The sequence below is a fragment of the Rana temporaria genome, chromosome 1 (genome assembly GCF_905171775.1).
Source record: "Rana temporaria chromosome 1, aRanTem1.1, whole genome shotgun sequence".
Lineage (NCBI taxonomy): Eukaryota > Metazoa > Chordata > Amphibia > Anura > Ranidae > Rana > Rana temporaria.
The window spans coordinates 494,856,984-494,884,741 of NC_053489.1; the positions used below are offsets into that span (position 1 = coordinate 494,856,984).

Consider the following 27,758-nt stretch of genomic DNA (forward strand, 5'->3'; position numbering starts at 1 on the left):
TTCGTTATGGAGATAGCACATTCATCACGCTGTAACAGACAGAAAAGCGCAAATCATCTTTTACTAACACAAAATCAGCCCAAAGGGTGGCGACATTGGATTTGAACTTCCCCTTTATAGTGCCATCGTACGTGGTTTATGTGACCGCGTTCTGACACAATCAGTTTTTTAACCAATGGTGTGTAGGCACAACTAATCAGTCAGCTTCATTGGTGAACTGATGAAAAAATCCATCAGTTCGTTTTCATCGGATGGACCGATCGTCTGTACAGGGCATTAATGAATAAATACTCTTCACTGTAAGCACACCTGTCAGTTTTAAATGAGTTGTCTCAACCCTCTGACTTCCACTTTTTCTGCACAGCTTAGTTTGTTAAAGGATCACTAAAGATAATTTTTTTTTTTTTTTTAAATAACAAACATGTTATACTTACCTCCACTGTGCAGCTCATTTTGCACAGAGTGGCCCCGAACCTGGTCTTCTGGGGTCCCTCGGCGGCTGTCTCGGCTTCCTCCTGCAAGGACTCAACACCTTAATGCGAGCGAGCATGGTGTTGAGTTATTGCGGGCGCGCTCCTGTGATACAGCTGCGGCCATAGCCGCCGACTGTATCACTAGACCCCGTCCCCGGCGCGCCGCGTCGGTATTGTCGGGTGTTTTTTCACCTTAATGCATGGAATGCATTAAGGTGAAAAAACTTTTACCTTTACAACCCCTTTATATGAAGTAAATAAAAAAGAAATGTGACAGACTGTATCGTATTAATGTCAAGGAGGTGATCGGCAGACCTTTTTCAGTAATGGGCGAACGGCCGGCTTCTGTCGGACCAGCTGTCGTACACCCGGCTCGAAATGTCGACCGGTTTCTATTGAACCAGCCTATACCGCCCAATATTCGGCCTGTGTGTATGGCCCTTTAGTGTTAAAATGTATCAAGCCCCTGTGATATCATGTGATATCCAAGTCAAGGCACAGGACATTGTCTTAGCTCTAAATCTAGATTAAAGGATTGAGTTGAAGACTATGACAGGTACTTGGTGCCTTCTGTACAGAAATATTAATTCTCTACGCCAATTTTAGTCTACGTTCACTTTAAACTCATTTTAATGATGTTTATTTCTTTGCATAAATGATGTCTTGGTAGCATTATGGGTTTACTACTGTGAACTGTTAAATGAAACATCCTGCGTAGAGCGTCTCTTTGTTTTATTCGCAGGAATTCCTCCTCCACGTGGGGTTCTACTTTATGGGCCCCCAGGAACAGGCAAGACATTGATTGCTAGAGCAATTGCTAATGAAGTTGGAGCTCATGTTTCAGTCATCAATGGTCCAGAAATAATGAGCAAGTAAGATGAACCACTGTGTGTTTTTTATTTTTGCTTTGTGGCTTTGTACCACATCTGTATTTTGTGGCTGTTTGAATGCTCCTGGCTTGTTTCTCTGTAGGTTAGATGTACCATAAAGAAAATGTTAGCCTGTGCGCAAATCTAGTAACTCTTTGCATGCTAACTGCTCAGAATAAGTTAAATAAAAAAAAATACACCAACAATTTTTTTTTTTGTATACCGTACATCATTTAAAAACGTTCCAAAGGAAGTGTAGTTGATGTTATAGTTTTATCATATGCTCCCAGTGGTATTATATTTCACCTGACACAAATTCTCATTTTATTTATCATCTCTGTCTGTTTTCTCTCTTTTTCTATACGAAAGGCTAATTCTCTGTTTGGTAAAGTAATATATAACAGAGTAACTAAACTGTAAACAGATAATAATAGTCTAATTATTGTAACAGAAATTCTTTTCTGCGGAAGCTTTTAAGATATTCCCAGGAATGTCTGGAATAATTTGATACTCTGAACAGTAGGAAATTATAGCAACATCCCCTCCTTTGGCATTGATTTTTCAAGAGTGGACAAGAGTGTTGTGATGGTTATCGGTAGAACAAATTAAATATACATTGTAGTTAAATTAAAACCATTTCTCCTGCTAAGTGATCCAATTGAACAGTTTACGTGGTTGGTTTTCACCACATTTATTTGAATTGCTAGTACAAATCCAGGGCTAATAAAAGGTTGTACTATATTATAACCGTGTTGCATTTAAAGTGGAAATCTGGTAAAAAAACTTTTTTTGTTTTGGGTAGAATGGAAATAGAACTTCAGGCAGGTTTTATTGCTGCAGATCTACCCTCACCTTCTATCCTAGTAGCACAATAAGAAAACAATTAATTGTTAAATGTCAGTACAATTAGAACTTCCATGCACATTGTATATTTTCTATAGTTCAAAACAATATATATATATATTTACAATTCACCTTTCAAGCCCCGTGAATGCCCCCTATCTTTTGGATTTTACATATCTTATGCCTTGGCTCTTTTCTCTTAGATCTGGGTATATATAATCCCATTGCTTACATTTTTCTGTATGACAGTTTCTAATCTTCTAGCAAATACATAGTGGGCCCCATATATGAACAGGGAAAATCATGACTGAGCTAGAACAGATGTCCCCATTCCTAATAAAATTACCTGTTATGCCATCCCAAATCCATTCTGTATCTATACCCGCCAAGAACCAGACCACACCAGAGTTTGGTTACAAAATTGCCCATATCAGCCTTTTATTAACATGTAACAACAGTAACAAATAACAATTCCTTTAAAACAGAAATATATATATATATATATATATATATATATATATATATATATATATATATAAATATATAAAATATATATTAAGGTTGCTGATCTTTGTAAGCACTACACCCAAAACTGGTTAATTTTATCTGCGGAACAATAGGCCCCCAGTCGCAACACAGGCTCGGAGACAATAACAAAATTATCTGCAGAGACCCCAATTCCCAGTTAACCCATAGTTAACCGGAATGCACCTGAGGACGCCAAACCACAGATGGGTCCCCAACCATTAGACCATCACTGATATTTTTACTGCCTCCAAAGAACACAACCGCCAGGCTGCTGTGACTTCAAACCTCAAACCAAACCAAACCAAACCACAAGGAGGGTGGGTGGCCAGTTCTCTCTGCATCCGATGACCACTGACTGCTGCAGTTTGGGGATCTAACACATGGGAAATACCAAAATATGTTTAATGTGAGTCAATATTTAGAACTTTTAGGCCTAGTGAGTCTATCTCTCCCTAGGACAGTAAATAACAAGTAGTTCATAATTGTGCTATTGGTGTTTTACTCTTGAGAATCTTGGCTGCTAAAACAACCATAGTAAGATCTGTTTTCATGGTTACTTCTTTTATTTCAGGTATTATGGAGAGTCAGAAGCCAGGCTGCGACAGATATTCGCTGAGGCATCCCAACGGTATAACCTTTGTTTTTTTTACAAAATTTTAATTTTTGTAAATTGCATAAGGTTCATTGCAATATGCCATAAAGAATGTAGGTAGGGAAGATTTTTTAGAATTTTGAAGAATAACTTGAGTGGCTAACCTATCATATAGTTTAGATCTGCCACATTGAAAATAGCTACTGTAAGGAGGTTGCTTTTGGATAGGTTTGTTAGCACACCACATATCTTATGCGAAGCTGAATGAAAGCTGAACTTCCAATCTCCCAACCTTTACAGGGAATTATCTGTTAGTGCTGTCATGGCAGCAGGAAAATTATATGGCGGCACACAGGACTAGAAGAGCTTTTATACAGTAATATTTAAAGTTTAATTCCTGGAAGTACTAGAAGTACATACCTTCCTTCTCCTTAATGGCATTTTACTCATTTAGTAGAACTGAAGGCACAATTTCTTCATTTTGGAAAGAATAATCGGGGGCCTGTAAGGTTTTTTTTTATTTTTTTTCAATATGTGCTCCAGGGGGGAAATTTTGCTTCTTCCTGTCCCACAGTCACAGCAGAACGTGAGAGGAAATCCTTACAAAGTAAGGGACATCGCTGGTAGTCACAGGGTCACTAGTGTGCACATTGAGGATTTTTCCTCTATTCCTAGTCTGATGACTACTCAAAAAGTGGGAAGTTCTTTAACCTTTGGATGATAAAGATCACCAGGACACATATAGAGGGTAAATATACCCAACAGGGGCACAGACAGCAAAACAAATCTCCATTCTATCTAAAACCAATCAGAGTTTTTCTTCAGTTATACTTCAATGAAGTACAAATGCTATCTAAATATTTACAGGAAGTAAACCTGTACTGGACATAGTGAAAGGTCCCTTTACTGTAGGACCCTAAGGAATAGCTACTTACTATTCACTTGCATCCCTGTAACTCTTATCCAAGGCAGGGGCAGTGTCACATAGTCCCCCATACCCTGAGAAATATTTTCAAGCACCAGCAGTAGATCACGACAGTTGGGGAATCAGTTAAAGACAAGCAAATACTCAAAGCAGCCTGTAGATTATTCAGTTTTCTTTCCTTTCAACACAGTCAGTATTAATGGGACAATACCTTCTGCAGTGCCATTGTGTTCTGCCGACATGGGAGTCTTCCCGGCCGGTAGAACACAATGATTACTGCTAGTGGCTATAACGGCCAGCAGTATTCAAATGTAAAAAATTTGACAGACTGGTTGTACCTAAGTCAATCGATGGATCAACTTGGGTACAATCATCCTGCCCATAAATGGATTGAAGTTTTGATCTGTGTATGGCTGGCTTTAGGGTCTCTACAGCAAAGGGTATCTGTTACCGTTTGCCCAGTATGATCAAACTACAGGTTCACTTAATTTGTATTCAGCTTATCTCTAGTTGTAAACAATGATGTTTTTGTGAGGTTGAGGTCTAAAACATATGAGGAGGGCATTACTGGGGCTTAGTACATTAAATCTATAGAGAGCAATTGGGTGTTTGCTGCACGAAACCACACGTCCTATTAAGTACTTGTGTAGCATACAGCTGGTTTTTATCTATTTGCTTCAGGAATTTACCATGTTAATAAAAGATTCACATTTAGAATATTAAAAAGATGAATAACAGCCAGAAGAGCTCCCCTAGGAATACCCCAGTCTATCTTGAGGCAGTGTTGTCATACTGCTGTGGAGGCCTCCTATTCAGCCAAGGTCAGCCTTAAGCATAGCTTAACAATGAGCAGCTTCAACAAGAATGTGATATGGATATATATATATATATATATATATATATATATATATATATATATATATATATATATATATATAATTTTTTTTTACCTTTATATGTAAACACAGATTGCTTTGTAATTTAATAGTTTCACCATTGAATGTTATATTTATTTTATTTTTTATTTTTATTTTTTACTCCTATCCTTCTAGGCAGCCTTCTATTATATTCATTGATGAAATGGATGCTCTATGCCCAAAAAGAGAAGGGGCGCAAAATGAAGTAGAGAAGAGGGTTGTGGCTTCTTTGCTTACACTGATGGATGGGATTGGTTCGGTAAGAATTGTAATGCGACAGATATTTACAATGAAAGCAGTGTCATCCCTTTCTACTTTTTGCATTCCACTTTTACCTCATTTAGATAAAAAGGAAACATATTGGTCTAAGATTCTTGATTCCTCCTGGTTGTCACTACCTAATTGACTATTTATGACTTGTAGAGTAAAATATCAAATGAACTAAAATAAAGATGTAGTGTAGCCATACTGTATATAAACAAACCAAAACAAAAATGGCAACCACACAAATGTATAACTAGCCTTTAAAGCAAGATGCACATAGAAGGAATTTGCAGAGCACAAACTAAACAAAAGTGTTTCCAGAACACCTACAAGCTAGCCTGCAAAAAAAAAGACACAATTTGTGTGAAAAAAACAGGGGTTTACCTGCACAACATTTGCAACTATATGTGGAAGTTGCACTGCTCATCAAGACACCTCTGTAAAGTGCAATCCTAACTCAAAACATTGAGAGTCTTCATGTTGTAACATATATTGCAGTGAATAAATTAAAGTGGTTGTAAAGGCAAAATGTTTTTTATCTTAATGCATTCTATAAAAAGCCTTCTGTGTGTAGCAGCCCCCCTAATACTTACCTGATCCCCATCTCTATCCAGCGATTGTGCACAAGTGACTCGGCTGTCTGGGACTCTCCCTCCTTATTGGATGAGACACAGCAGCGGTGCTATTGGCTCCATGTCTGAATTGACACACAAAGCTGCAGATCGGCTCTGGTGCCACCATGGCAAGCTGCTTGCTGTGGGGGCACTCAACAAGAGGAGGGGCAAGGAGCACCAAAGAGGGACCCAAGAAGAGGAAGATCTGGGTTGCTCTTTGCAATACCACTGCAAAGAGCAGGTAAATATAACATGTTTGTTATTTTTTTTACTAAAAAAAAATCAAGAATTTACAATCACTTTAGGGGCAGGTATCCCTGAAGACAGACAATTCCTTATTAAAGCCATACACGCTCTGATTCCATACTGATTCAGTAGCCTGGTGTGGTGATCAGACAAGGAATGTGCTGTGTAGGACTTAATTATGGAACAATAATTTATATTTTTAGTCTTTCAATAGCTTGTTATCACTGTAATAGGATAGGGGAGTAGCAGTTTATTATCAAGCAGATAAAGAAAGCAGAATCCATTTACTTGAACAAACCAGTTCCTTAACCACTGAACCCGTGGCTCTGCTGAAGCCACTGCGATTATTTGATTTTATCTCTACATGCTTTTAACACCTTCTCAAATGTGAATATGTTTCAGAAAAAAGGAGGGGGGCGTTTGGAACAGGGTGGGACTTTGATTGTGCCTCTGAGGAGTGTAAAAAATCAAATTAATCAATTTATAGAAAAATAGATACATTTTTTTTTTCTGCCACAAGGCAGTACACGATAAAAAATCAAGTAAAAGTACTTTACAGTCTTGAAATTCGGGGTGTGCAGGTCCCAAACAGTGAAAGCAATATGGCCAACGCGTTTTGCGGACAATTACACTTCGTCTGGGCCTTGAGAGTTGCACAGTAGAATACTGAGTAGGTTCTGGAGACTGCAATTGAAGGACGCCAGCCCAGTGGAATAGTGTGGCCCTAGAACCCCGGTGACGACGCTTCTCCTGCCACCTCAACGAAGGAAAACGGAAGGCCCCAGGTGTAGGCATTCAAGTCTTAGGCCTTGTACACACGAGCAGACATGTCCGATGAAAACGGTCCGCGGACCGTTTATCGGACATGTCTGCTAGGAGCTTTTGGTCTGATGTGTGTACACACCATCAGACCAAAATCCCCGCGGACAGAGAACGCGGTGACGTATAAGACACCGACGTTCTCTAACACGCGAGTTCAATGCTTCCACGCATGCGTCGAATCAATTCGACGCATGTCCGATGAGTCGTACTAACCATCGGACATGTCCGACGGACATGGTTCCAGCGGACAAGTTTCTTAGCATGCTAAGAAACTTTTGTCCGCTGGAAAAATGTCCGCTAGGCCGGAAAACTGTCCGCTAGGCCCTACACACGGTCGGACATGTCTGCGGACAAGGCCTTATAGTTGATTTTATTCAAGATATAAATGTGCACATAAGTGCTGATAATAATATAAAGTGAAGTTGGTATTCTCACTTAAATAAATAAAATGTTGGAGAATGTGTGTAACACTAGTGGGGAAATATCCGGAGGGGGCCCCTTGAGCTAGAACAGGAACGGGATCCATAATTGGTGACAACCTGTGAAGCTTCAAGGGATATTTTTCCTCCAGCGTTCCTCACATATAGGGCGTATAGTTCTATCCCTTATACGTAAGGAACCTTTGCAGGAAAACTTCTGGTGTTACATGTGCAAGTAAATATGCCACGTATCTCCAAGTATTAGCCACTAAAGGGCAAGTGGTTAAGTATTTTTGTGTCTTGCAGTTCTAATCTAATCCCCAAAAGAACTCCATAAACTTGTCTGAAATGCCACATAGTGGAGTAACATGAAATTAAGTATATCAAATACATTTTTCACATGCAGGGAAAGAAAAACAAATTTATTATGCTAGAAAAATTACATTTATAACACATAAAAATCAAGCCTCACCTAAACCTGGGCTTTAAAATGCTAAATGTAGTTTCAATAAAACGTAACTAAACTGCACCTGGCCACGTGGACTGCATTTGGATCTTTAAATAGAAAAAAATATTTATAAGCTGGGAATGTTTTTTTTTCTAGAGGTGTATTTCAGTAAGAAACTGATTATTTTACTTTGCTTATGTTGTAGGAAGAAAATCAAGGACAGCTTTTAGTCCTTGGTGCAACCAATCGTCCTCATTCATTGGATCCTGCATTACGGAGACCGGGGCGGTTTGACAAAGAAATAGAAATTGGAATTCCTAATTCTTCGGGACGTCTAGACATCCTCAGACGCACACTTATTAACGTTCAGCATCAGCTTTCATTGGAGGAACTAGTACAGTTGGCAGACAGTGCCCATGGCTACGTGGGGGCAGATTTAGTAGCTCTGTGCAAGGAGGCAGGTGAGTAGTTGTTGCATTATTCATCTACAACAGAGCTAGCTGTGTGGCTTGTGAGACATGTGTGACTGTCGCATTCCTGTAATGATCACAGTAGCTTTTATACAGGGGGCTCTATATCGTTATATTCCAAAGACCCGTTCACTTACTATAAAACTAAGCTAAGTTTAAGCAAACTAAGCACTAGAACACTTTTTTTGTGAAAGCTTATTTGAAATATGAATATTTTCATTAATGTGGTTTATTGAAATGTATGTCACGATGTGGAATGCTATTTTTAACCTAGTGAAACAATACCACCCTGCTATAATTTGGTTTTCAAGAGAGACATATTTTTTTTGCTAGTGTTCTTAGGTGGACCTCTTCTCTACCGGTTGAAGTTTACTTTTTTTTTATGAAGGTTCTTTTCTCTTTGTCCCCAATGATTAATCTTCTACCAAAGTAACACTTCTGTCAAGATTCCTGACGTAGTATAGCCAGTGCAGCTTCTACTGTGGCTTCTGTCTTTGCGGAATAGCCTTGGGGGCTGTTCCCAGACACCACTTGATGGAAGAAGTGGGAGCGCTCTGTAATAAGAACATGCACTTAAACCTGCGGTATGTACTCCTCTGGCACAATGTACAACATTTAAGGTACTTTAGAGGTGCAGAGCTGTGGTCTGCAAGCAGCAGAGCTCTGTCCCTAAGAACCCTGTGAGGGTATGCTCATCATGGAGGGCAAAGCCAGGCTGGAGTATATCCTCCTGTTAAGAAGTTCTTTAACTATTCATTCCCAGGGTGCCTTTTTCTTTTATCTCCTAAATACCTTGAAGTGTGTGAGAGCAGGCAACCACCCTTCCAGTGGTTGTGGCTGTGTCCTCTGTCCAGAACTACTATGCCTGCACTACTTTGCTCTTTTTGCACTTGCACGACTTAGGATCTTATTGCACCTGTTCAGCCCTGGCACTCATTACATTTTTGCCTTCTCACACTCATTTGGTTTACTGCAACTGCCTCTTCTTCCTTATGGGTGCATTTTTTAACCAGCAACAGGTTTTCACTATCCTCCATTAGCACGATATAGCAATTTCTATGCACTGCCTGGGTTCACAACAGTGTACAAGTGCTGGGCGCCAAGACCTTCCCCTATGTCTTGAGTACCCCCTGATGACAGTATTTCACAAGTATAGCAGATGGCAAGCACAAGGGAAAAGGGCAAGAAAAGATGAATGGTGCTGGCATGGCATGTAGGGACTTATTGGTATTAAAAGTCCATATAGATAGCATGGATAAGTTATCGCTTTATGCAGATGACGCCCGTCTATTCTAAGGTGATACTGATCTTTCGCTTGTTTATCTTATTAAAAAGAGGGGCAAGAGGCGGGACTTTGTATGAAGTACACGAAAGCAGATAAACGACAGCCTTTAATTGGTTCAATATGTCATATCATTTAATTTCAAAATTGTATGCATTATGCGATATATCCATATTTTTATACATTCCATTCAAGACAAATATTGCACAGTAATTAATATTCCAACAAGGAGATTACATATATTCACAAATACATAGGGTAGTTGATAAATATTTACATACATTGCAGTTGATGCCTATACAGACTATTGACCCACTGAAATATCTTTTTATGGAAATTGAAAAAAAATAAAATGTGTTAAAAGAACGTCCATGAGAAATTGATGAATATAGACACATATCGGTAGAAAATATATAATAAAATATTTACAAAAATGTGAGGGTGTACTCACTTTTGTGAGCTATTGTGTGTGTGTGTGTATGTGTATATATATATATATACTCAAAATACTTTACACTAGATTCAGGATCTTCAAGAAACATATTATTTGCCGGCTTCCCACTTTTCTGAAATATCTCCATTTACGCCACACAGTCTCGGAAAATAAAGCTTAATGTAAAATCTACGCCGTTAATAAATTCCCTCACGAGTACCTCTACTAAGAAAGGCCTTATATCTTCTTTGTACAAACAGCTTTTGGGTAATTTCCTTGCTCATTTAGTTCTCCCAGGGCGAAGTGGGTGGGAAAGGGATCTAGGTGCTGTATCTGATTACTCCTGGCAGAATATCTTAGAACAAGTACCTTTAGTGTCTTTATCCCCTGGTTATCTCCTACTTTCCCTACATTTAAAGACTGGCGAATGCACATTAATGACACATTGTTGAAAGAATAGCAGGTGTACCAATGCAGGGGTAACCCCAATAAATTCTTTCAGTTATGGGAGCCGTGGTTAGCAGTACCAGGTTTAGCCCCTCTATCAGTTGTCTCACTCAGGCTACTGCAGTGTTGACAAGGGGAGTAATAGACAAGCACTACAGGAGTACTCAAGCCTATTCTTATATGTATATACTCTGAGGGCACCAACTTAAGTAAATCTACCTCATGGTGTATTATGGATCATAGAGAGAGAAAAAAATCTTGTTTTTCTAAAACACATGCAACTTTGTCTAGGATAAATTTAGCAATTGGCTCCCCTAATGTTATACCATTATCTCATAAGAATAAATATAAGAGAATTTATGATAATTCTCAATTGGTAAAAAGCTGTAAAAATACTACTACTAGAGATACTTCTCTTTCTTGGAGATAAAATCCCTATTGGTCAAGTTTGTTCTCAGTGTCCCCTTCTATTCATTCTGTCCTTATTGATTTTTAAGGTGGAATAATTCTACGGATTTTCTATCAGTGGTCTAGAATCGTATCTCTGAGGACCACTTGTGAAAGGAAATCTTGGCTGCTCCCAATTTGACATCTGTGTGGGTGTGAGTGAACAGTCCTGAACACAGACAGCCTAAGTTCAGGGACACGTACCCACACCCTTGCAGATGTCTTATAGGGAGCAGCGCTGTGTTAGTGCAGATGCTGTGTCCCAATTGACATCACTGGGACTGACTGCATGGGGATGTACAAAACACCTGTGTGGGTAAACATGGCCTCGCACGGGTGCATGTTGTAGTACGCCCCGTGTGAATGAGGCCTAAAAGTAAAAACAAAAGAAAAAATTGCATTGAACTAAGCGTAACACAATAATTTTATTATAAACGCAATATTGTTTGGAAGGGGAAGGTAAAGACGGATGTTTATTAGCAATAGCAGCCACCTGCATATATAGGCGAAATAGAAAATTAAATGGCTATAGTATTTAGTTCTACCTCTGATATAGTAGATACATTCTACTGATTTTACAGAAATTTGAAAGAGCTGGAAAAAAGGCCTTTTTTAATAGTATCTAAGATTTATAAATAAATTCTCTTGCTATCACTGCAAGATTCTATTAATTCATCCTTAGCACCAAATTTATTACCAGCCCCTGTGCATGAAGTAATACTGGTGGCTATAATTAAACTAAGTAAGGATGCAAAGGGGCTTATTTACTAAACCGCAGGGTGCAAAATCTGGTGTATCTTTGCATAGAAAGAAAATATAGAAACCAAAAGTTTCCAAACCTGCACAAACCAGTAACTAAAAAACAAACAAATCACAATAAAGAGCTGCGTGTTGTGAAGTGTAAAAAAACACCTATAACGTGAAAAAGAAACAAAGAAACCATGCTCTTATATCATAAATTACATATCATAAATCACCATAGTGAACAAACAAATAAATCTTCATTTAAAAAATGGAACTTGCGCTTTAAGTGATGGTGACCTCCTGACATGCCACATTTGGCGTCGGAAGGAGGACATCAGACATAGGCTGATCAAACGGCGTTGGGTAGTGTTTGAGATACATAATTTCCGGTCATCTGGAACGCAGGTGGAGCGCTGACCGGTGATTCCTATACAATACATGCTGATCCCTGTTTTCTGTGATGTAAGTGCAATACAACCTTATTTTTAAATAAATTATTTGAATACTGCACCATGAGAGTATCCTTTCCTCACCCTCTCTATATAGCAACACTGGAGCTTTGAATTCGCTATATATATATATATATATATATATATATATATATATATATATATATATATAGAATGAATGATAGAAGTGGTTTGGATTCATTTCATTCCTGTGACTTTATGTATGACATCTTGGATTTTCCCATATGCGCAATTTGACTCACTGTAATAAGGGTCAATTAAGTCTGGTGAGTGCATTGTGTGTCTGCATGCTTGTGGAGAGGGACCTTTCCTATACTCGCTGAGGACGTTTATTCACGTGCGAAATCTATACATGGACGTCACAATTTTTTACGTATTTTATAATTTAAATGAAGTTTTATTTGTTTGTTCATCTCTGCATAGAAAACAATCGGTTTCCAGGTTTTTTGTCAAAGCTTAATTTAACAAGCTGAAGTTAGAAGCTGATTGGTTACAGTGCACAGCTGCACCAGATTTTGCACTCTCCAGTTTTAGTAAATCAACCCCAATGCATCCAGATTCGCACTGCCCAATATCCCTATTAAATTATTTAAACAGTAGATTGTTAAATCTACTTCTGTCAAATTAGCAAGTTGGAAAACTTTTGTTGATCATCAGGGTGATACTTACATCCACCAGTGGCTGAATGAAGAAAAAAAAAAATCATCTATGGCCAGCTTTAGTTTAATGATGGTATAAACTTGATTGGTATTTTCCTTTAATATTCAGGGATTTCTAGTAAGTCGTCCAAGGAAAAATCGTTTGATTTTCGGATCGTGTGTACAATACTTTCAAGAGCCGATCATGATAGTTCATCCGATATTATTGGATCGGAAAAAGGAAGAAAATTTTCCTCGCACGATGTCAGATCGTACGATTTTTGTTTAGTCAGTATAGTTGTCTGTCGTATGAGAATTTTAGTGACTTTAGTAAACTATTCAATTTCTACTTGCGACTATTAAGCGAAAAATATCGTACGATCTGTTGTATGATATTTGGATTGTGTGTATGGGCCATTACAGTGCCTTGAAAAAGTATTCATACCCCTTAAAATTTTCCACATTTTGTAATGTTACAACCAAAAAGGTAAATGTATTTTATAGGGGATTTTATGTGATAGACCAACACAAAGTGGCACATAATTGTGAAGTGGAAAGAAAATGATAAATGGTTTTAAGTTTTTTTTTTACAAATAAATATCTGAAAATGTGGTGTGCATTTGTATTCAGTTCCCTTTACTCTGATACCCTAAATAAAATCTAGTGGAGCCAACTGCCTTCAGAAAGTCACCTAATTAGTAAAGAGAGTCCACCTGTCTGTAATTTAATCTCATTATAAATACAGCTGTTCTGTGAAGCCCTCAGAGGATTTTTAGTGAACAAACAGAATCATAAAGGCAGAGGAACCCCACAGACAGGTCAGGGATAAAGTTGTAGAAAATATTAAAGCAGGGTTAGGTTATAAACAAATATCCTAAGCTTTGAACATGTCACGGAGCACTGTTCAATCCATCGTCTGAAAATAGAAACAATATGGCACAACTGCAAACCTACAAAGACATGGCCATCCACCTGCACTGACAGGCCGGGCAAGGAGAGCATTAATCAGAGAAGCAGCCAAGAGGCCCATGGTACCTCTGGAGGAGCTGCAGAGATCCACAGCTCAGGTGGGAGAATCTGCCCACAGAACAACTATTAGTCGTGCACTCAAAAAATCTGGCCTTTAAAGTTCAGGGATAAATTATCACTCACATTAGCAGTCACCATTATGCCTAAATAGTTGAATGAATGTACTATCTCCACTTGTGCTGCTATTGCCGGCAAGAGCGATGGCAGAGGGTCTAAATATTGAAGAGAAGAGTTGTACCAATTTATAGCAAATCCAGACAGCTGTCCAAACTGTTCAATAAGACGCATTACTGTTTCCAGAGGGCCGGCAGTGTCCCCTAAGTATATGAGAGTGTTGTCGGCATAGAGGGAGAGCTTATTCTCCCTCCCACACCGCCGAAACCCAACAACATCAGGGGATACACTCACCACCAGAGGCTCCAGCGCCAGGGCGAAGATCGCCGAATAACAGGAAAAGGTCCTTTGTCTGGATGTCTGTCCCTCCACACATCCCACAAACCAATCTCCGAAATCAATCTGGCAAAGGGGATGGGCCTCCAGGGCCAGTGGAGTAAATTTGTCTAGATTTAAATGGGCCTTGCCAAACTTGCATAAAAACACAGGGCGACTAATCGTTGTGAATGCACCTATTTTAGTGTACCAACGTCCCGATAAAGTGACAATGGAAATTAATATGGACTAATAAATTGGACTTTTGGCAGTACAGGTAGTTAATGTAAAAGATTTATAAATATTTATTTATAAAAAAAATGCATAGATAGAAAATTGCATACACAATTTCTTTCAATCTTCTTTTATTGTTTTTTTTTAGCAAAGCAAGAGTATACAGAAACCTAGGAGGCATTCCTCTGGTTTAAATCAGTCAATACATAAGTAACAGTATTATCTTCATAACAATTCCTTTAGTAAAAATAAAAACAAAAAGTAAAGGGGAAGTGGATCTCTTTTGGGGGAAGAAAAGAGGCTCATAATATGTTACATTATCTCTCTTCCTATACTTGTTCCTTCCATGCTACCCCAAATCTACTTTGTTGGTCCACTCCCCTAATACCATTTTGCCCTCCTTCCCTTTTGCCACCTGTCCGACGGGAAATCCATATCCCGTCGGGCTTGGGGCAACTAATCTGTTCCTCCTGCCTTACCTCCCCTATAACCCCCCCCCCGACTAAACAAACAAGCCCCAAAAAAAAATAAAAAAAATAAAAATGATAGAGAAAATAAAAATAAAAAAATAAATAAAAAAAAGCTCATTATTCCTCCCCCCAACAGGTCCCCCCACGTCCACCCCTCCCTCAATCCGCATCCATCAAGGCCTTTCCCTCCTCCGAATATCTAAATATGTTCCACTCTGCCCATGTTTCTAAATATACCCTCCGTTTTTGCCTAGAGGTCCAAACCAAATCCTCCATTCTGTTCAGATTTTCAACTCTATTAAGCCACATCCTTATAGTTGGAGGGGATGTCTGCTTCCATGTCCCTGGTATGCATGCTCGGGCAGCATTTAAAAGGTGGCAGGTCATTGTTCTCTTATATCGTCTTGCTGACATCTCTGTATCTTGCAACAGATAAAAAGACCATTCGTCTGGTAGCTGCGTCCCACTAAATCTCTGTGTTATTTCCCGGACCCTACCCCAATAGTTTAGAATCTTAGGGCAGGCCCAGAAAATATGCATTAGGGTTCCTCCCCTCTTCCCACACCTCCAGCATCTATCTACCATGTCTGGATAGCACTTGTTCAATACCTCCGGTGTCCGGTACCACTGTGACAGGACTTTATAATTCATCTGTTGTGTCTTTACACACATAGATGTTTCAAAAATATTCTGAATTATTTTGTTCTTTTGTTCATCTGTAAAAGGTCTCCCCAGTTCACGCTCCCATTTATGGAAGAAGGGTATCTGAAACTCCTCTGTTGGGGTGTTCAGTAACTCTCTAATTCTCGATAAAGGGTGCCGTAGGGTCCCTCCCCCGCTGCAGTACCTCTCAAACCTTGTCAAAGTTCGCCCGTAACTAATTGGGGATTTCAAGGTGTTAAAATAATGTTGTAATTGTAAAGACCGCCAAAAATCGAGTTGATAGGGTAGCTCACCCGATATCATCTCCTGTCGAGTAGTCCAGGCCCCCTCCTTCAAGAAGTGAGAAGCCTGGAACCACCCCTGCTCTATTAATTTACTAAATGGTCCTTTCATCCAGCCTGGTTTAAACTGTGGGTTTCCCAGGATTGGGAAAAGTGGTGAATCATCCGTTGATAGTATCCCTCTAGCAAATAGCTTATGAGCCACCCGAAGGGTGGGACCTATCAACGGATGTTTCTTAACATCATTTGGGAGCCCCTGGTAACACCATGCTGCCCTCTGCAGTATACAGTCGCACTGATCTTGCTCCAACCCTGGCCATAGCTTGTCCCCTACGTGTCTGCTCCAATCAACAAGTCGACATAATAACGCCGCCTGGTAATATCTATAGATGTCTGGGGCCGCTATTCCTCCATCCCGTTTGGCTAATGACATTACCCGAGCCTTAATTCTTGGGCGTTTATTCGCCCAAATAAATCTATTAATAAGGGACTGTGTTTGCTTAAAAAAGGATTTCGGTATTGCGACCGGGAGTGTCTGAAAGAGGTACAGATACTTGGGCAGCACACTCATTTTGACGATACTGGATCGCCCAAACCACGAATGGAACCCCCTCTGCCATCCATCCAGGAGGACCCGTATTTTAGACAGTAAAGGTACATAATTAAGTTTAAAAACTTGTGTTAGGTCCGCCGGGATGGATGTGCCCAAATACGTGAGGGAGGTATCTGACCATCTAAATCTGTACTTTAATTTCAATAACTTTAAATCTCTCCCTGGGATCGCCACTCCCATTGCCTCCGATTTATCATAGTTAATCTTAAAATTTGACCACTCTCCATACTCACTCAGTTCTTGTATTAGATTGGGGAGGGATTCCATTGGGCTAGTTAAACTAAACATCATGTCATCTGCGTATGCTGAACATTTGTACTCTGTACCTCTCAAAGACACCCCTTTAACACCGTTATTCAACCGTATTTTACTCAGAAGGGGCTCCACTGTCAGAGCAAATAATAACGGCGAGAGAGGACATCCCTGCCTTGTCCCATTAGAGAGTTTAAAGGGTGACGACAAAACTCCATTTACTCTAACCTGCGCCTCTGGATGTGTGTAGCTACTTGCAATCCATTGCAACATCTTTCTACCGAACCCCATGTGTCTCAGCACTGCAAACATAAATTGCCAATTTATCCGGTCGAATGCTTTTTCTGCATCCGTCCCTACAAAGACACATGGGGTTCGGGAAGCGCTAACCAGATGGATCAGGTTCATAGTCTTAACCGTGTTATCTCGGGCCTCCCGCTTCTGCACAAATCCCACCTGGTCTTTATGGACAAGTCCTGGTACATTATGTTGGACCCTCCCTGCTAGGATCTTAGCAAAGAGCTTCAAATCTTCGTTCAACAAAGAGATCGGTCTGTAACTCCCCCTTTGGGAGGGATCCTTTCCTTCTTTAGGAATAACCACTATTACCGCTTTTAATGAGTCGGGGTGAAAAGTGCCTGATTCCCCTAAATCATTAAACATTTTTATCATATATGGGCCCAGCTCTGGTAAAAAGGCTCTATAATACTGGATGGTATATCCGTCCGGCCCGGGTGCTTTCCCCCCTTTCCCCTTCTTCACTGCCTCCTGTAGTTCCTCTAATGTAATGTTTTTCCATCTCTTGGCTCATTTCTGGCGTTAAACTCTGGATGCCCGAGGAGGTTATATAGTTATCCATTCCCACCCGGTCCTGTGAATTTGTTTGTAGGTTGTATAGGGAACTATAATATTCTCCAAAACTCCCTGCAATTTCTTTAGGTAACACCATTTTCTCTCCACCTGTCCCCTGAATCATTGGAATGTAGGTCTTAATCTGTTGTTCCTTTAGTAAATTTGCCAGTTGTTTTCCACTTTTATTCCCGAATTCGTAGTTCTGCCTTTTACCACTTTGTATGGCCCTTTTAGCTCTATATAAAAGTATTTCTGAAATCTGTCTACGAGCCGCCCGTAAGTCCCGTTCTAACTCTGGAGTGGGGTACTGTTTATGTCTTGTTTCCAGATCTACAATTTCTGTCATTAAGGTTGTTACCTTTAGTTCCCTTTCCCTCTTGATCCTTGCCCCATGCTTCATCAGGACCCCCCTTATTACCGCCTTGTGGGCCTCCCAAACCACTCCCAGATTACAATCCGAGGTCTCATTAGTCTCAAAATACCACTTTATTTCCCTCCGTATCTCCTCTAAAATATGCTCCACCTGCAGTAAACTCTCGTTCAATCTCCATGATCCAGGCCCCAGGGACCGGGAGTCTGCTAACGCGTACCTCAAAGAAATTGGGGCGTGATCTGTCCACGTAATCTCCCCTATTCCAACCTCTTTTACCGAGTGTAACTGGTTGTGTGGAATAAAATAGTAATCTATGCGTGAATAACTCTTATGTGGGATAGAGTAATAGGAGTAGTCTCGTTCCCCGGGGTGCATCAATCTCCATACGTCTATTAATCTCGCCTGTTGTAACATATGTTGAATTTGTTTCCTAGTACCCCCCGTGACTGAGGATCCACCAATTGATGTATCTACCTTTGGGTCTAATGGCATATTCAGGTCTCCTCCCATCAACAACTGACCTTCCCGAAAACCTGCCAGATCATCCAAGAACTTTTTCAAGAAACTATCTTGTTGTGTATTAGGGGAATAAAAGGTGGCCAGAGTAGTTACCATGCCTGCTATAGTCCCTTTCAACACTAAATACTTCCCCCCTGGGTCCACCAGTGATTCTGTAAATAACCACGGGGTGTTTTTTGAGATCAAAATAGAAACTCCTCCTCTTTTGGCCTCTGGGTTCGTCGCATGATACACCCATGGAAACGATCCACTTGCCAGATAGAACGGCCCTCCCGTTTTAAAATGGGTCTCTTGTATCAAAGCAATATTACTTCCCCTTTTTTTCAAGTCTTGTACCAAAATCTTCCTTTTTTCGGGTATATTTAAACCCTTGACATTTATTGATATCACTGCCAGGGAATCCATCTCCTAGTCAGTAAGGTACCCGTGGAAACGGATCAAGTCACAACCTGGGAGTCCGCGGGGGGAACGAGGGGGGCGAGGAAAAGAAAAAAGAAAAAGTAAAAAGAGAGATAAAACAAAAAACAAAAAAACCAAAAAAAAAAAACCACCCCTTCCCTACTCTATTTGATATCAACGAACGGCGAGGAGGAGATCATAAACCCCCCTCCCCTTCCTCCGGAGATATCTATAAGCCACTGCTTTTACACTCGCTATACCCTATGAGTGTTGACCTAGTAGGGGAACTTCACCCGCGCATTTCCCGGTGAGGGAACTCCCCTCACCCCCCCCCCCCCCCCCGCAGCTCCTTCCAACCACTGAAAAAAAACTAGTTGACTAAACTCCCCGAGGGATCAAAACTTGCTCCATAAAAAGAAGAGAGGGAAAAATAGATGGGAGCGGCCCTGGAGGAAGGAGAAAGGAAGAAAAAAAAAAAAAAAAAATCTTCCTTCCCTTCCCCTTAAAAAAAAAAAAAGAAAAAGAAAAAGGAGGGATGGCCCAACGGCCCCCCCCCCCGGCACCTAAAGTATTCACAAGTCAATCTTTGCCCTACAATGTCTCTCAAGTAACCCCCCCCCAACCCCCTCCCAAAAAAATTGTTATTAAATCCCCACCCCCCTCCCCCCCCTTGGCTCCTTCCATCCTGAGCCTTGCTACCCCCTCCCGCTCAAGCCCTGCGTTTTCTGTCAACTTCAACTGATACACTTTAAAATCTATCGTTGACAGGTATACAAAACCCCGCATTATCATACTTCCTACCCGACTAGATTGCTAGTATAATCAGTGGTCAATCGGGTTGATATTATGGAGGGGGGATCCAAGGTATGTTAAGTCTGTTTATACAATATATACAATATGTTTCCCCATTCTTCCCTTCCCTCCCTGGTCCCGCCCTCCTCCCTCCCTGGTCATCGTCCTGTACCCACCCCCCCCCACCCCCCCTAACAACTCCCCCCTTTAATGTAGCCCCAAAAATACTTGTGCTCTCCTTGTGCATTAATGACCAGTTTAACAAACTAAGCTGGAAATTTTAAAACGATAAAAAAAAAAAAAAAAAAAAGGGAGGGAACCCTATCCATCTCTAAACCCTCTCTCTCCCTCCCCCCTATGTATATTGTGTATTGTGCTAAATCCCTTATTCTGTCTTGTGTCTTCAATAATACCCATAATACCCAAGAAGAAGAAACCCCCCCCCCCCAAAAGAGGAACAAACCCAAAAAAGGAGAAAAAAAAAACCCCATAAAAAAACCTTAAATTAACCCCTTACCCCCCCCCCCCCCCCCTTAGACCAGGACCGTAACACTAGTCTCTAAAAAAAAAGAAAGAAGAAAGAAAGGAAGAGACCACCCGATACGTGGAAAAGCCCACTACCTGATATATTTATCCTAAGAATTTTTAGTAACGGGGGTAGCGTAGCATAACACTCTTTTGGCGTATCTATATACCCTCAAAAGGAGAAAGGCCATGGAGGGGCCCACTAACCCCATAACCAGAAATTCCAACCCCCCCGCCCCCCCTTCTGTGCACCCCCCTTACCCTCACCCCCCCTCCCCCCACATCAATCATACCCAGCAAACAAAAAAAACCCTATAAAGAACCCCCCCCCACCCCCCCAAAAATCAGACGTATATATACCAATCTCATGCTAGGCAACATATGTATAAACATAGCCAGGTTACACAAATTCTCCAGTCCCTTCCTTCAGGCTCTAAACCATACTCATATTTGTCCCTGTTTATCCTTTAGCCGCTATCCTTCAGCCGCTGTTAGTCCGCTATTATTCCCCCATCCGCTCCCCCCCCCCCCCCCAAAAAAAAGTCTCCAAAAACGAAAAAGAGCATCCCCAGAAGCAAACTCTTCCTAAAAAAAAAAAAAAAATCAGAGTCTAATTCCTTTTAAAGTCCGTTGTTCTAGGGTTCAACTGTACCCAGTCAGGTACCTCAAATGGTTCAGTTTCCAGAAACGCAAATAAGCCTGTAAGGTCATCTCTTGAACGCAACCAGAATGAAGACTGTCCCTTCTTGATGAGGACTGATATGGGGAATCGCCATCTGTACGACCCCCCCCCCCCCCAGGCCTTTACCCGGTCAAGTACTGGGCGGAGTAGCCCTCTTCGGTGGAGAGTAGCATTGGATAAGTCTGGCAAAATTTTCACCGTTGCCCCGTGAAAGTCAATGGTCCCCACCTCCCATGCCCTCCGTAAAATTGCCTCCCTTTGTGAAAAATAATGTAATCGACATATAATATCCCTAGGGCGGTTAGTGTCTCTTGATTTGGGACCCAGGGCTCTATGCATTCTATCCATCACATAATTCACCGGGGCCGGCTCCTTCATCAAACCCTGCAAAATATGATTAACAATGTCCTGCACAACCTCCTGAATTCGTATATTGTTACGGCGGTTCCTGTCCTGGAGTTCCTCCAACTGTAATTGTAAGGAGACCGAAATGCCCCTCTGCATACTCCTCTCCCTCTCCAGTAGTCCCACCCGCTCTTCCAGTGCCTTCAACCCACTCTCCCCTGCTGATGTGCGGGTCTCTAAGCTCTGTATTTCATTCCGAACACCCTCAAAGTCCTTAGCGTGTGCCTCTTCTACTTTTGAGATCAGCTCTGTAATATCGGCCCTAGTGGGGAGAGCCTGAATCAAAGTTTTCAAAATATCCATTTCATTTTTTAGCACTCCAGCTTCCCGGCCTGGGGGGAGTGCTGTAGCTCCTACCAGAGGTGCAGACAAACAGGGGCTTTGTGGTGCGGGTTGTAACGCGGACTGTAACGCCTCCACATCAGTTCTAACAATCATCCCTTGTTGGGGTAACAACACACTGGAGCCACCGCTCACCTGCATCTTTCCGTCCGACAGTCCGCGCTTACCTTCAGAGAGGCGACCCCCTCCCTGTTTTGCGGAGAAATACTTCTGGATCTCCTGCTGCTCCGCGGGTCTAGGTGTGTAAATTGGCGTTTGTGCTGCTGATGCTGCTGCTGCGTTGCGGGATGTCCGGCTCTCCCTCAGTCTGCCCGGGTGCATCCCTCACCCTCTCTCACTACCGCAATCAGGGCTCACACTGGCACCGGCACCCCAATCACTGTGAGTGGCGCTTTAAATGTCCTGGGCGCACCTTCACTCTCTGCTGGCTCTGCTGGCTCTACTAGCATTCACCCAGGCCACGTCGGGGGTCCCGCAGGTCCTGGTAGCGAGGAAGCATCGTAGCATTGGAGCATCGGAGAAGGACTCTTTTCTGTGACTGCTTGTTACTGCCTATTATACACTACTTAACTGTAAGTGCAACTTTTAATAAATATCGATTGTAATCTTAAACGGTATACACTATGAGAATCCCTTTCTCTTTCATTATCCACGGTTCCGTTCGGATCCTATGCTGAGCCCTCTGATCATCCAGGTGGATGGGTTGTGGGATACCTCAATTCCCATAGGCTTTATGAGACTGGTGAGATACAGTCTTTAATTGCGGTAAGGAGGCATTTTATAAGCACGGGTGCAGTGTGGAATTTCATCTTTCATCACCCTATCTTCACCGTCTTGGAAATCTTTATGGATCTTTTTTATATGGACTTTCCGTGTCATCTTTTCTTTTTTTAGTTTTTTTTCACATTTTCACTTGTGGGACAATTAAGAGAAAATTAAGTGCAATCATTCATTAATTTCTGGACTATTTGCAGCGTGGTGATTTTCTCTTATTTATTCCTTAAATTGTTTATTCTTTGGAATGATCATTTTTATTATTGATTTTTTCTACTAACATCACCAATTACTCACTTATATTGCTGATTCGTCACTTATTAGCGCTGCATCCCCTTCTTTTTGTTTTTATGTTTGTAAAATTGTGGTACACAATTTAATGCTAGCTGCTCTTCATTAATTTAACTATTAATTTTTATTGTTACACCTTTTAAATCACTCAATTAATTCAGCGCAGCGCCAACCTTAGGGTTTTTTGTTTAGTTCACTAGCTGACCTGATCCCCCGAACCGCCAGTTGGGCGTGCTCTCCTCTCTCCCCACACACGTCTCCCTCCACGTGCACGTCGGAGCTCCGGGCAGGTTGCCGATTCACAGCTCCTCGCTCCAACACCACTCCCAGGACGCGTCACCGCTGCTACGAGGGTCTCCGGCTATGCTTCCCCAGCCGACTTGGTACACACAACGGGGGGGGGGGATCAAGAAGCACGCTCGTGGAGTCAGGTCATCTCCACCACATCAGATGTTTCTCCTGGAGCTGCGGAAGGGAACGGGAGCTCACCACCTCACTCCCTCACTCAGCCATGCGCAGGCCACACCCCAACACCTGCATACACAATTTCATAAGACAATGTCAGCATATGATTTCAGTCCATCTAGCAACAAAGTAAGAAAAAGGTTTATACTTATGCAGATACATTCATAACATAGGAACGCATAGCATCAAGAAGGTATGTAAAAAACTCTTAGGGCCGGATTCAGGTAGATCGGCGCATTTTTAGGCAGGCGTAGCGCATTTCATATGTGCTACGCCGACGTAAAGCAGAGAGGCAAGCACCCAATTCACAATGCAAATGCTCCCAACGTTGCGCCGGCGTAATGTAAAATCGTCGGCGTAAGCCCGCCTAATTCAAAGTAGGTGGAAGGTGAGCGTGATCCATTTAAATGAACCGTGACCCCATGCAAATGATGGGCCGAACGAACGGTGCATGCGCCGTCCCGTGGACGCTTCCCAGTGCGCATGCTCAGAATCACGTTGGAACGAACACCTAAGATACGTTGAATCACTGAACGTAACCTACGCCCAGCCCTATTCACATAGTACAAAGGTAAACGACAAAAAATACGACGGCTGTTCCGTCGTCCATACCTTTGCATGGAATGCGCCTCCAATATGTGTATCAATCATCCCTACTACATATCTTTTGGTCCTGCCCAAGATTACAGAGCTTCTGGGATGATGTACGCAACATAACGCAAAGGTTTACGGACTATACAATTTCCTCAGACGCATCTTTCTTCCTACTACACCTATCCAAGATCTCAGTCAAAACATATAAAAAATCACTACTACGACACATACTAAACGCAGCTAAGACATGCATACCCCTCTACTGGAAACAGCAGTGCCCTCCAACAATTGGTTGCTGGCTGAGAAAGGTAGAGGAAATGAAAAAAATGGAAGACCTGATTCTCACGGCGCAACACAACCATGAGAAATATACACAGACCTGGAGCCTGTGGAATATTTTTATCTACTCCGATGAGGGGATCACCCTCTTGGGGACATAGAACTTAAGTGTCCCCCGGTGTGGCAACACCCCTTTACGCTCTCGCTCTGTCGTAGTCCTCCTTTTCTCTCTTTTCCCCCTTTCCCTGACTTACTCCCCACTCTTTTATAGTTTGGTCATCCCCAAGCTAGTGTTATTAAAGAAAAAGATTTGGGAAGGATCCTGTATGTCCACACGTAACATATTGTACTTGAATATCCTACACATGCATTGATGATGTTGACGCAACAGGTTCAATGTTTGCAATTCCCATGTATCTCGTGTGTGGTGACACCTGTACTTGTATTGTAATGTTGGGATTTTCTCCCCTTGGTGCGTACTTAATAAAACTTATATTTGAAAAAAAGTGGATCAATCAAATCTCCAAAAATACGTTAATCCAACCACTAATAATGGGGTAGGGAGTGTACAATGCTTTTTACCTAACCAGCTTCCTGGGCATGTGGTAGGTGCTCGTTGTGTGTAGAAGTCAAAAGATTTGGCTGTGACACAGACTGTTGGTAAACAGTGAAAATGGATAGGCGTAAGGACCCCGACCGAAATCCCTCTGACAAACTCTAGGCTTGAATAGGCTCCAAATGGCAGGTTGCCAAATGGCCAAGCATTGGAGAGGAGGTAACCACCTCAGCGCCGACAGAAAGAAAGGTAGTTCTATCAGCAGGTATAAGGATATCTGATCCGTCGCAACATAGTCAGCCAGGGGGAAAGACCAGAGAGCGGAAGGGGGTTATGCACAGGCGCCGCAAACCTGTGTGTAGCTAGAATTTGTCTGGAGTCCAATCACAGAGAATATTAAAGTCCCCTAGGACCCACAGGGGTAAATTGGAGTGTGGGCCTATAAACTAAGCTAGACATTTTAAGCTATCAGGAGAGAAGGATGGAGGGACATTCGCAACAATACACTGCATCTCAGCCAGTTTGCCCATTTATCATTTTCCTTCCACTTCACAATTGTGTGCCAATTTGTGTTGGTCTATCACATAAAATCCCAATAAAATACATTTACCTTTTTGGCTGCAAGATCTCAAAATGTGGAAAATTTCAAGGCGTATGAATTCATTTTCAAGTCACTGTAAATGCTACATACATACCGAGGCATGTGTTTTACCTCCTTTATCTTTACTCTGTTTAATCTCCCTAAAGGCATTTTACCTTCCTTTAAAGTGTTATTAAACCCTTCATCATACAAAAATACAGTTAACAGTATTGTTATCATTACAGGTATTGCCAATCAGTTTTAGTCTGTAAAACATTGCTGTAAGCTTAGAAGACTGAGCTAATATTAGTGCTTACTTTTCTGGGTTCAATTCCACTTACCACCTCTGATATTAGGTCATGTTTTTAATGCTAAATAAGGTGTAATAAGCAATCGGATAAACTCAAGTAGTATAATAATTAATGATCAGTTTATATAATAATGTTCGGTGTCTGTTTTCTGGCTAGAACACGACTTACAGTAGCCATTATAAGCAGCTACTGAAAGAAATATTTCTCCTAAACTGTTATGTACGTGACTTTTAGCTCATACAATGCAATGAGATTAGTAACCCAAATCTGTTGACATTCAAAAGCCATCAACTGAAGAAAATACCACATAGGTCCTTAAAGATACTAATGTCTTTCATTTTTGCTAGCATGTGGCATGTGATATTGCTATTCAAGGTATTATTTGTCATATCCTCTGCACACTATAATAAGGTTACGTGCACCCAAGCCTGGTATGTTCAACCAAATTCCAGTAGGTTAAAACTCTCCAGGACCCAGTCTGAAAGATGCCCATTCTCTTAGGGCCAGTTTACACCACATGCAGTTCATTATTTATTTCTGCACCAAAAACGCATGCGTTGATTAATAGGTTATATGGTTTTCAATGGCATAGTTCACATTGTGGTCAGTTCCAATGTGTTCCAGTTCCAGAAAAAAAAGTGGAACATGCTGCATTTTTTCTGCACTGGACTGTACATGTATAATGCATCAAAAATACACTGAAACGCACAAAAAAACGCACTGGGATACACACGCCCTTATTTAAGGTTAAGGGGGGAAAAATGCACTTGAACACATCAAAAACATGCTAAAAATGCGCATTCAGAAAAGCATCTGGAATGCATCCGGACTGCGTTTCTATAGTGTGAACTGCCCATTATTCCCAGAACTCAAACTGCCACCACACCCCTTGTTAAGACTGGCTATGACATAGCTTCCGATCTTTATGCAAGATGGCAATTTAACATGGCCTATAATGAATTACTGTTTATTCCTTTTAAGATTTCAACAGGGTCTGTCAGTGCCTCTTCTCTTTGTAAATCTGTGAGGGACTGTAAGGGTTCTGAAGAGCATTAACTAGACAGTGAACAAGAATGTACAACACCCCTCTTTAGCCTAGAGCTATCCTTTTTTGTTTTTAGACCCTACCCAATTTACTTTAATTAGCCACACCCTAGCTTAGTATGAAGGTCATTGCTTAGGAGGAAAAGGAAGCCAACATTTAAGTGTTCATTTTCATTAGAAAAATAACAAATGAAGCCTGCCTTTTATGGGCTGGGCTGACACTCTGCTTCATTTGCAACAAATATGCTGCATTAGTAACAAATTTACCTGTATCTAACCGCTAGCTAATTTTCCCCTGGACGCGTACTATATGGTATGATTTAAGACTTTCATAGCAAAGGTATTATTGCTTTACTACTCTATGTATAAAAAGATGAGCAAAAATTATGCATTTCCTCTCTCTGCATAAGTACACTCCTGTCAAATACGGTGGATCTATACTCTACCTTTGTTCTTGAATCCTATCAACTCTTTTTCTCCTATGAGCAGGAGAACTGATTGTCTGACTCCTCCAGAATAATAGACCTCCATGCCTTCTGGGTGGAGACCATATGGCCCAGGGCTCGACAAATCCCGGGCGCCAGGTCGCCATGGCGACTAGAAATAGGGTCCTGGCGACTTGAATTGAGCTGGGGCCATCTGGTGGTGAGCCGTTGGTATTACAAGTTATTACCACCAGATGTGAGCTGGCGCCATCTGGTGGTGGCCGTTGGTATTACAAGTTAAGCATTACAAGTTAAACAGCAATTCTAATGTTGTTTTTCACTATTTTCACTGCCATCTTCTTCCCTCTAATTGGAACCCCCAAACATTATATATATTTTTTATCCTAACACCCTAGAGAATAAAATGGCGATCGTTGCAATACTTTCTGTCACTCCGTATTTGCGCAGCGGTCTTACAAGCGCACTTTTTTTGTGAAAAAAATTACACTTTTTTTCATTGAAAAATAAGACAACAGTAAAGTTATTCCCATTTTTTTTTTATATTATGAAAGATAATGTTACACCGAGTAAATTCATACCCAACATGTCACGCTTCAAAATTGCGTCCGCTCGTGGAATACCGACAAACTTTTACCCTTTAAAATCTTCATAGGCGACGTTTAAAAAA

The 27,758-nt window shown here is 41.2% G+C and overlaps 1 protein-coding gene across 1 annotated transcript in view; it reads left to right on the top strand.

The window, feature by feature from the left end:
• SPATA5 (spermatogenesis associated 5) overlaps positions 1-27,758 on the top strand; it is a 595,351-nt gene that overhangs the window by 54,117 nt on the left and 513,476 nt on the right. Inside the window, exons 6-9 of the mRNA XM_040330544.1 lie at positions 1,216-1,345; positions 3,285-3,341; positions 5,283-5,406; positions 8,166-8,421. Of these exons, the coding sequence (XP_040186478.1) occupies positions 1,216-1,345; positions 3,285-3,341; positions 5,283-5,406; positions 8,166-8,421 (567 nt within the window). The remainder of the gene's footprint in view (positions 1-1,215; positions 1,346-3,284; positions 3,342-5,282; positions 5,407-8,165; positions 8,422-27,758) is intronic.